Here is a 10,309-nt window from a genome sequence, read left to right as displayed (position 1 = left end):
GCCAGTCAGTCAGTCAGTCAGTCAGTAGCTGGGCTAGCGATGATAAAAGAAAAAAAGGTCAAGACAAAAAAATCCGCCTCAGCCTAAAAGTTTTGATCTGTAATGAAGAAAACTTATGAGTCCTCCTAAGTCGACCTCGACCTCGACCATACATGTTCTGGGTATTCTTGTCCTTCCTTGCCCAAATTTTTCCCATCCCATCCCATCCTTGAAATCTCATTACCAATGTGACATGTCTGTCTGTCTGCCTGTCTAACCAAGACTTTATATCCTGTCTCATGCCCTGAACTCCCGCTAAATCACAAGTGTGAGAAGTCAAACCCGTCCCGTCCCGTCCCGCCCTATCCTTTCCCAATTCATTTATCCGCTATTATCTTCCCTATCTCTCGTTTCCCTATGCTCTACTATGGGCAATTCACCACTGCATTTCCTCCCACTAGGGCTAATCTTTCGAACTAGAATAGACACCCTACGACTTAATCTTCGAAGAGCGCCATCCGATCTCTCGGCTGAATTATCCCTTATTTCCTGTCCATCTTCTTCACTTCCTCCATTGCCGTTCCAAAACCGTCCACCCATTCTCATAGCTTTCGGATCAACCTGATGTCGTACGCCCTTGCCCCCAAAATTTAAATACACAGGATATAATAACCCTACCAAAAATAACACAAAAATAATTACAAAAGAATATTGTACAGTGTGAATTTTCTGCACACCAAAAGTAACAAATACAAATACACTTCCACCAGTCGCCGACGCCACAATCCATGCTGATGCCCACTTTGTATCCTTTCCCATACCGCGAATGGTCAATGAAAAGACTAGTGGGAAAATGGGTCCTTCGAAAAAGAACACTAAGAGAGAGGATGCAGCAAGGAAAGACGGTGACATGTCATTGATGGGGAAGATGAAAGCCGAGAATAAGGTAAGAAATGAGAAGCACATGAGTAAGAGAATTCGTGGTGGAAACATCAAACAAAGTGGTGCAAAGGCGAAACGTCCAATGGCAAAAAGTCCATGTCCTAATAGGAGATAATCTTCATCATCATCTAATGTGAAGACGGATTTGAAACTCGTAGAACTAGGAACATAGGAAATTAATAATGGCTTGAAGAATTCCGATACGCATTCTTGTGCAGCAACGTAGCAGAGTTGCGATATAACACCAAAGACCAGTGTCGTATAAATGATCGATGTGCCGGTCCAGGGTAACTTCCTTGTTGGATATATTTCCAGAAGATCTGATTGTGCTTGAAGGTCCTCATCGCTGGCTTCGGGTAGAGGCATATAATAAAAAAAGAGAGCGAGAATGACGGTGAAAAGAGCAATGGCGAGATAGGTCCATTGAACATCAATCAAAGTTAAATGCTTTTCATTCTCAATTCGAACTCCTCTAAAAAGGACCTTCTCCGCCAGAACTTGACTAACAAGTGATGCGACAGCTTGTATGCTCTGGGCAAGCATTAATCTGAATTCAGCATATTGAGTCGGACCACATAAAGCCAGGAATGGATTTGCGGCAGTTTCTAAAATGGATAAACCAAATCCAACCACTACGCTGGAGAGGATGAATCCAGTAAATGATGTTAAAACTGCCGAAGGCCAGAACATCAATGTTCCAGTCCCGTAAATACAAAGTCCCGAAATAAATGTAGCTTTGAACCCACTATGTCTCAAAACCCATTGCCCCACTGTTAGGGCCCCGATTACGTATCCTCCAAAATATGCAGCAGATAATCCTATGGTTTCGCTCTCTGAGTAGTTGGCTAGTATTGCAATTTCGTCATTTAATCTATTGAGTAATCCGTACGAGAAACCCCAAAGGAAGAAGAGAATCGTCACCATGATGCAATATTTGAGAGCTTCCTTTCCACGCGTCTTCATCATCGTCTTGGGAACTCTCATATTGACAAATCCAAAGTAAGTGGTATTGGTTGTACGTGCTGTAGAATTTCGTCGCAAAGTTTGCAAGCCGAAACCTGTAGGAGCTGTTAAAAATTCTGCCATGCTGAGTTCTTCCTCTTCCATATCTTCTCGATGCCCCCCAGGATGAGTATCTGATAATGGCGAAGGGGAAGCATCGGACACCAGGGGAAACGGAGTGGTTGTTGATGGTGGCATATTGTTTACAGTATCTAATTGAACATCGCCGCCATTTTGAGGACTCATCGACCCGGATTTCTCTGTTGTATGGGTGCGTGAACCTCTTCTCCCGGATGCTCGGTCCAAAATCATCGCTGGTAATATTCGTTTGACGAGTGGCTTTAGAGTAGGAATACAAGCACACACAATTCCAATGTTAACTTCGACGGCGGACCACATAAATGATAGTGAAGCATTGTAGGCAAAATCAGCTCCGGCGCCCAGCTTCGAGTGAACCAAAACCGATGTTAAAAAGTTGTTCGAGGCTTGCTGTAAATAATATATCCTCACACATCGACAATTGCAACGAAAATTCCCAAGGAGAATGTAAATACCAGGTATCGCTTTTTGTCTTTGCGGGAGGAACATTCCAGTGAGAACAGGGATTGGTAGAACCAATATGGCTAAGTCTGTAATGATATTCACAGGAGCTGATGCTAGATAGATGGTGATGATTGAAAGACATTTCCCATCCCCGCCTGTCCTCCACGCAGCATAAACAGGTCTACACTGAAATGCATTGACAAAGGTCAGGACTATACCATCCAGACAGACAACGGCAAGCGTGATTCCTGAAGCCCATCTCAATAGTTTTTGGGTATCTTTACTCATGCGAAGGTAGAAGATGAGAATTGAAGTTTTGGTCGCCATCAAACATGGGTTCTGCAATAAAAGTTAGAGATTGCGCGCCTTATCAATCGTTAAGATCCACCACTTACATAAAGTACCGTGAATGCATATTCCGCTTTCTTCAAGCCAGGACGCCATTCGTCCTTGATATCACCATCAAACCTTCCCAAGCCTTTAGTTGTTGCATAATCAATTGAGAAGGTTAAACCAAATGCAAAAAACTTTGGAACCACAAATGTTAGCAAGCCGTTTTGTCGATATGTTCCTTTACTCGATAGAAAAAAGTCTTATCTCACCCACGACACTATGATAAACCAATCATCCCAACTTCTCGATTTCAAAATTCCAAATCGACTCACCAACCTCGCCACCACAAATATACTCGCAAGGATAAAGGTAATAGTAGTGACCCAAAAAACCACCCCACTGCGCGATTGTAAAGAATCTATCGACGTCGACATTGTATAAATATTCTGCCTCAAATTCGTTCGTCTCGACTTTTGACTTTCAAGTCATATTTCGCTCCTAGGTCAAATGTAATGATTTCCGTATATCCATTCTCGGATGTACCAGTATAATGTCGAAGTACAACTTTTCCGATCGGTGAAAGTTGCGCCCAATTGTATCCCCAGCGAGGCAAGCAAACACGATTTGTGCTATATCTCCCTTCCCTCGATCCAATCCTTTCTTTCAATTCAACTCGCTGATTCGTATTCGCCAATGTACCGAATTTTCGAATTACTTTTCGTGCATGCCAACCGGCTTTTCCAGATCAAATATGGCGCAAATGGTCCTACACTACAATCGTTATGAGGATGTCGAAGGACGAGTAGTAATAGTTCTTCTCTTGTCGTATTAATTCTTCCGTGGAGGTATTGGTCGAAGTTGATTCGATATGATGATAGAGCGGTGGAAAGTCTGGACATCAGATCAAACAGGTGGATAGACGTTCAAAAGCCCTGCCCTGCGATTCCTTTTTTCCGGGTCCCGATTCTCCATCACACGCTTGTGGCAGTAGCTCGAGGAGGCCGTTTACCCCGGCATTTCCCTCATCAAGATTTGGGATTAGACTTATTTGCGGATTGGCAGACTAAAAAGTTTTGAATTCAACCAATGCAGGGCAAGACCTTGGATAGATTAACCCCAGTAGTTCGGGATGCCATGGCTGACCGCTTGACATTGGGGCGAGTTGTGCTTTTGAAAATAATAATGGAGATATGAAATTTTTGTTAAAGCTTTCTTACCTGCACGATCTCACAGATGATCTTCAATGAAAACTCGTAAAACTTACACGCATACGTAGGTAGTAGTAGGTATTAAGTTTAGGTATTAGGTTTTATGACTAGACAAATGAAAAAAAACAAACAAACAAACAGCATCACTGAATAATAGGATATGTATCAAGCAAACCTTATTTGTGCTTAGTTTATGATAGATGTGGTTATCATTCCCAATTCGTTTGGGGAGTAAAACAACATTTTGGGTATGAAGTCTTGAATCGTGGGAAGTTGGCAGGTGATGAGATTTTCAAGGGAATGACGGTTGAAATGTGAGATTTTTGTGAGGGAAGTGACGTAAATTACTAATAAATTTCAATCCCTCGGTTAATTTGGTTAGATAACCCCTTTAAGAATAGTTATATGGTTTATGCATCACTTGCTGCTTTTCGGCTTCTTCCATTTGTTTACTGTTTTGCCCCGGTCATCCATCTATTTATTTATTTGCCTTCTCCGAAGATTCTGTGTACTTTGAAATGTATTACCCTTTATCACCGATTTTTGTTTGCGGAAAATTATTGAAATAATGAAAAATTTTTACATGGTAGACTTAAAGATCAGGAACTAATAAGAAAATCAGGGATCATTACATGATTATTTTGATCAACTGTGAGATCTTTTCATGAAGCCGACCCAAACTTCAAATTGATAAAATTTGTTCCTGAATCTTGAATGCCAAGAAGATTTGATGTAAGCACTCAACGCCATTCTAGGCATTCCCAGGTTTAGATCGCCCTTCTTTAACTGATTGGTATACGATATCAATATCATTCATCAATATTAATCCATTTTCATCTAATGTTTTTAAACGAACTTACAATTTGAGACGACAGCACTGCCCCATATGATTTGGGGTAAGTATCGCTAGGCATACCTAGACACCCTCAAAAACTCTAAAAGCATCGAGAGTAAGCATGGCTTTATCTCCTGTCATGGTATCGCACGCCACTTCATATATCATCTCGTCGGGTATCTTAGATCTACCCAAGACACCCCCTATGTGTCGTTTACCGAGCTCACAAAAATCACGGATATTTGATGAAATGTTCCCTCCTTCAAAACGAATCATGACTCAAAGGTAGGTAGGTAGATCAGGCATTTAGTGACTCAGTTTTCGACATCAAACCCTGATCATTCGAACTGGAATTTTGCAATAAAGTCTATGTGGAAGTTGCCAAATGAGAAGTCCTTGTAAGCAAAAGCATTAAAACTCTAATTCCAATTAGACTTAACCTGTCAGTTTCAATCCTCCATGCACTTCACTCAATCGCAGCTCCCGCAACTCAAAAATTTCTAATCTATACTACCATATTTCGTGCTTCCGCTCGGTGCCGACGTTCATTTGAGCTGTGTCCGCCCCACTCTAGCTATAGGGATTCATCAGTGAGAGCGAAATACTCCTACTATCCTAACTAATTAAAGTACCAGGTCATGTACTCTTCCCCCGCTGCCCTGCCCTGCCCTCAAACTCTAACTTCGGTGTCCACCGAACCCGTTCCATCCCCCATTAACGCTTGCAACGCGGGGTAAACCCTCCAAGAAAGGGTCCCTCCGCTTCCTCTAACGTGCGTGCTTCCACCCAGTGCCCACCAAATCCCCTTACCAAGCAGAGAACCGTGACATCAACTCCATCGGTCCGATTCCCACCCTTTCTTCAAAATCGCTCAATTTCTCAGCACGTGCTTATCCGCACCCTAAGGTGCCCCAGCATTTTAATTTACAGACCCCCATTGTGTGTGGGGGACGGCAAGACACATCAACGGTGCCCAGTGTGCAATGTGCAGCGTGCAGCTAAGTGCCAAACGTGTAGATTAACTCGTATATGCAGTTGGGTGGACAATCTGCAAGGCATGGCAACCGTTTATCAGAAGTGGGATGAGTGAGTTTGATGGATAGCGGGACAATGTGGTTTTCCAAGCTTGCACAATTCGAGGCTGACGATGAGGCTCTTGACATTATTATGTCCGGAAAGTGCGAGAAGAATTGTGGAGTGAATCACTTACAACGGAGTTTGCTATTCTATTATTGAATAAGGACTGCTGGATGTGGTAGAATAACATAGCTCGATGTCTCATGTAATAAGTTAAGGTGACAATGGATAAGTTTGAAATTTTTTTAATCCTGCTATGCGTTCCATGGGTGAACTCAATGATTGAAGCTGTGTACCTGACCAGGACGACAGTAACCTTGTTTCGATGCGTTCGAGAAAGGGTAATAATACAGGCTCTCGAAGTCAAAACGCCACAAAAGGACAAAGCCCATGCTCGTCGAGCAGGAATATATACATTAAACGTCGCTTTCACACCTTTAGTAGGTGGCGATCATGGACCTCCCCTATCGCTCACTAATCACAAAAATCTCCCATCGTTAGACCTCCTCATTCATAATTTAACGTGAATCCAAAAACTCCCCGTCCTTTTCCCCTATTGTACCTATTTTATTTTTCATATGTCCCCCAATGGTACTGTGCCTATCCGTACGTAACCCATCCCGACTCCAGCTTCTGTATGCACATTCGCGATGCAATCCCCTTAAAAGCCGGTCCATCCTCTGATTTCTGCGGCCGGTCGTTCTCCACCACCTTTGTGAATATCTTGTAGTCCTTTCTTTTGTCTCTGTCTTGTCTGTGCAAATTCATTTTCGTCCTTTCTTCCACACTCTTGATGATTCTGTGTTAGCTTACTCCGATACCGGAAGAAGAAATCCGAAGAAATTTGACAAAGTATCAATTTGTTCGCCATATGAACCTATTCCGTTCATGTCTTTAAAGAAACTGTCCTTGTACTTATGTATGTACCAAGTTTACTTTTTCAACCTTGGCCGCCACCCAAAAAGAAGTCTAGATCACTTGGCCCGCCTCTCTGTTGTTCATTTTCCGCAAGTTGTTCCAGCAAGGTAAGGAAAGGATCTTTCTCTTCGCCACTCGTTCCTGTACTTCCATTGTTTGACCTTCCTCCCGGTGTCATACCTTCCTCTCCCATCATACCACCATTCGTTCCACCCATTCCTCCAAACGAAAAGTTTCCGCCACCCCCTAGATGTGGCATTCCAAACATTGGCTCAAAATTTGATTCTTGGCCGTGATTTAAGGAAAGAGATGGTGAGAAATTATATGATTGTGGTTGATTCTGGCTCGGTGGCGAAAAGGGTATTTGTGAAAGTGTGGGAATCGAACTTCTGTCATTGGAATAAGACGCGGTATCATGACCAAGTAAGCCGTTTTGTGGTAGAGGTAATTGTTCAACCGATCTTCCATTTGGACCATTCGGCGACATTAAAGGTCTGTCCTTCAGACTATTAGTCAGAGCACGTTTTCGTGCAGATGATGGAGATTTGCGTTTCACAGCAACGGCACCCGAATCGTTTGAACCGTTGGAACCCGCTCTCGCACTCATCGAACCATTCCTGTTTGCTCGTGTCGGCGCGTAAAGGTCATGCCCTTGATATGCTTCAGGGCTAGGCGCCACTACATCCGAAAAGCTAATGTGTGCCCCATCAAAGTACTGTCCCAAGTCACTATACCTATCAAAAAAGTCTTCCAGATGGAATACTGGACTAAAGCGCATTGGATTGCTTCCAAGACTCTTCACCAACTCAGAGTGACAACCATATATCGTTTGTAGGGTTTCTCGTTGATGCTGAACTGAGGACCATGCGTATCGAAGCTCAGAAAGTTGTTGCATTTCCCGGGAGAGAAAATCAGCTGAGGCGGAAAAGACTTCGCCTTCGCGGGCCCCCTTGTAGTGAGTCCCATGGACATGAACGGTGGCGGCAGTACAAATACAATATCCGACAAAATCCGGCCATTCTATAGATGCGGATTGTTTTCCGAGCTCAACCAGTTCGGCAATCGCGTTTGCGTGGAGGAAACAAAGATTTGTGGCTTCAATTTGCCAAGACTGATGTTGCCCGGTTCCAGCTAGCTCGGCAAGGTCGATAGGAAGGAAAGGACGATATATTAGGCAATGTATTAGATGATAAATAAGTTTACTAAGGACAAGGGTCGTGCTATCCGGTTGTCCAAAAAGTGTATCGACAGATGTAAAGACATCCTGAGTGCCACCAGCCCATATATCCAAGTCTTGGCGAATCTTTGAAAGGTTCGATAATGAATGCCATGGGAAGTGGGAGTCGCCTGTTTTCACAACACGACAATTAGTATTCATATAATGAATAGTTGATGAACTTGGGTGATAATTGCAAAACCTGCCTTTTACACCGCCAGCAGCAAGATAGCGATTAGTAATTCCTAATATCCTCACAATATCTATGAGCATTCCACTGCTTCCTTGACTCTTCTTTCCACTGCCGAAATGAAGGTTTGATCCACTTTGGAAGAACTCCCCTTGGACGGCAAGAGTGGCTGAATTGGGCGACCATGAGGGTAATCGTAACAAAATTGATTTATCACCAATTAATGAAGGTCGTTTTGATCCGCATGCTGTAAATCTATCCATCAAATAACAAGTCCAGAATAGCCTTCTTCGTAACTCTCTCTCCACAGGACTAATTCGTAACGTTTGATCCAGCTCGCGGTGGAGCTCTAGCGCGACAGCCATTCCAATAGCATTCGCTATTTATGGTCAGCGAAGCATCCAGTGCTTAGGGGAGGTTAGAGGCACATACCGAACATCATGTATGCCTTTTTCCCTCTTCCAGATGCAGTATACGAGATAGCAAGAAGTAGGAGAGCTTGCAAAGTATCGATGGATGGTTCATCAATGTCTACCTCTGTTCTTGCTCGATGGGCATAATCTTCACTTAATCTCACTGCAGCAAAATAGCCATTTGGATGAGAAGTATATCTTGAGAATAGTTAGCAATTGGAACATCTATATCGATACTTCCAACAAACCTTGCACTAACAGCATAAATTGCATAGAGTAGATACGTGGGAATTTCATTGGCTTGAATTCGTTGTCTGATAGAAGTCTCGTCAAGTATATGGTAGGATTTGCCATGACATCGAACGAAGTAAGTATCCAAAAGGACATCTTGCTGCACTGATGGAGAGGGTGCGCTGGGGATGTGTCAATATAAAAAGAAAATTGTAGATAAGGATATAAGTGACATACCTTATGGATGTTGGGGAGTATACAGCCGATTCATCAGCAATATTCGATGCGGGTGTTTCTAGATGAGGACGTTTTTGTTTTACATCATCCTTCGGACTTTCCTCTTCGCCCCCACCAGAACCACTTCCGTCATTGTTTGGAGAGTTGGATTTTTTCTCATCTCTCAACTTTCTTTCTAATCCATCTACTCTCTTCAATAAAGCTTCCAATACATCCGTTTTAGGTCCACGCTTCTTGGGGACAGCATCTATTGAGAAGGAATTAGGTCCAAATGATTCAAGTTTACGGAATGATATACCCCACCATAAATACAAGGGCATTGGAAGACTTGACAAGCTTCGCAAGTCGGTCGCAACCGATTGCACTTTATCTGCAGAGACTTTTAGTATATCGAAAGAATTATGCGGAAAACAAAGTAGAGCTAACCTTCCTCTTTCTACAGGATTTACAATTCATTGATTCTCGTGGTTCGTTGCTCATACGTCGTGCGGGTAATCGTTCAATTCCAACTTGTGCTGGCCTTCCAGACATGGTATCGAAATGGAATTCGCAGGCGAAGGAAACGTCAAAGAAGAAATTATTGTTGTACAGTAATTAGATTTGTCCCATCATAAAGATTGGTCGAGGCGCAATCCACAAATCATTACGAGTGTGTGTGGTTGTTTTTGTTTTGTGTGCCCCAAATAATCTCCGATACAAATGTACGTATGTACGTATGGATGCGTGGATGTATGTAGTAAGTACCCTTTTCAGAATTGGCTGGGTAGCTTATTCGACAGACCCTCGGGTTGATGGAGCTTTTCCAAAGAAATGGTAACTGTTATTCGTTCGCCAATCACAGGTGTAGTCCAATCACAGAGATCTCCGGATGCTCCTTGACCGCACCACTGCCCCCAGGTTATACTCCAGACTATTTCGTTGATTAAATGATAAGTTGACCGTTGATGGTTGATCGTGAAACGTTGACAATGATGTGAGATGGCGCTGGATTCTATGAAATAGCTTTCAAGTCTCACGGCGATGGAAAAGAAATGTAGAATTGCAGTAGACGTGGCGTTCGTGGTAATTCGTAACGTAAAGAATGGCCGGGATTAGAAGTATGTGAGGTGATTGGTATCGGTGAGTGGTGAGTAAGAAGACAGAGCTCAGAGGGAGGGTTGAGTGTTGGATGTTAAGGGTTAAGAA

The 10,309-nt window shown here is 43.0% G+C and overlaps 4 protein-coding genes across 4 annotated transcripts; 2 read left to right on the top strand and 2 right to left on the bottom strand.

Annotated features, from left to right (window-relative positions):
• Window positions 1-360: 360 nt before the first annotated feature.
• SS1G_04849 (hypothetical protein) lies at window positions 361-3,233 on the bottom strand (the record flags this gene model as incomplete). The annotated part of the gene is made up of 3 exons (XM_001593372.1): window positions 361-2,805; window positions 2,862-2,993; window positions 3,132-3,233. 3 exons carry the CDS (start codon window positions 3,231-3,233, stop codon window positions 361-363), a joined length of 2,679 nt encoding a protein of 892 aa, XP_001593422.1.
• A 317-nt stretch (window positions 3,234-3,550) lies between these two features.
• On the top strand, window positions 3,551-4,675 carry SS1G_04848 (predicted protein; the record flags this gene model as incomplete). Its single annotated transcript, XM_001593371.1, has 3 exons — window positions 3,551-3,624; window positions 4,208-4,321; window positions 4,630-4,675. 3 exons carry the CDS (start codon window positions 3,551-3,553, stop codon window positions 4,673-4,675), a joined length of 234 nt encoding a protein of 77 aa, XP_001593421.1.
• Window positions 4,676-4,963: 288 nt separating this feature from the next.
• Window positions 4,964-5,346, top strand: SS1G_04847 (predicted protein; the record flags this gene model as incomplete). The annotated part of the gene is made up of 3 exons (XM_001593370.1): window positions 4,964-5,127; window positions 5,209-5,240; window positions 5,276-5,346. 3 exons carry the CDS (start codon window positions 4,964-4,966, stop codon window positions 5,344-5,346), a joined length of 267 nt encoding a protein of 88 aa, XP_001593420.1.
• Window positions 5,347-6,580: 1,234 nt separating this feature from the next.
• On the bottom strand, window positions 6,581-9,655 carry SS1G_04846 (hypothetical protein; the record flags this gene model as incomplete). Its single annotated transcript, XM_001593369.1, has 5 exons — window positions 6,581-6,708; window positions 7,018-8,622; window positions 8,676-8,854; window positions 9,125-9,494; window positions 9,574-9,655. 5 exons carry the CDS (start codon window positions 9,653-9,655, stop codon window positions 6,581-6,583), a joined length of 2,364 nt encoding a protein of 787 aa, XP_001593419.1.
• Window positions 9,656-10,309: the final 654 nt, after the last annotated feature.

The sequence above is a fragment of the Sclerotinia sclerotiorum genome, genomic scaffold, assembly GCF_000146945.2.
Source record: "Sclerotinia sclerotiorum 1980 UF-70 scaffold_6 genomic scaffold, whole genome shotgun sequence".
In the NCBI taxonomy this organism is placed as follows: Eukaryota; Fungi; Ascomycota; class Leotiomycetes; order Helotiales; family Sclerotiniaceae; genus Sclerotinia; species Sclerotinia sclerotiorum.
This window is presented reverse-complemented; position numbering and strand designations above follow the sequence as displayed.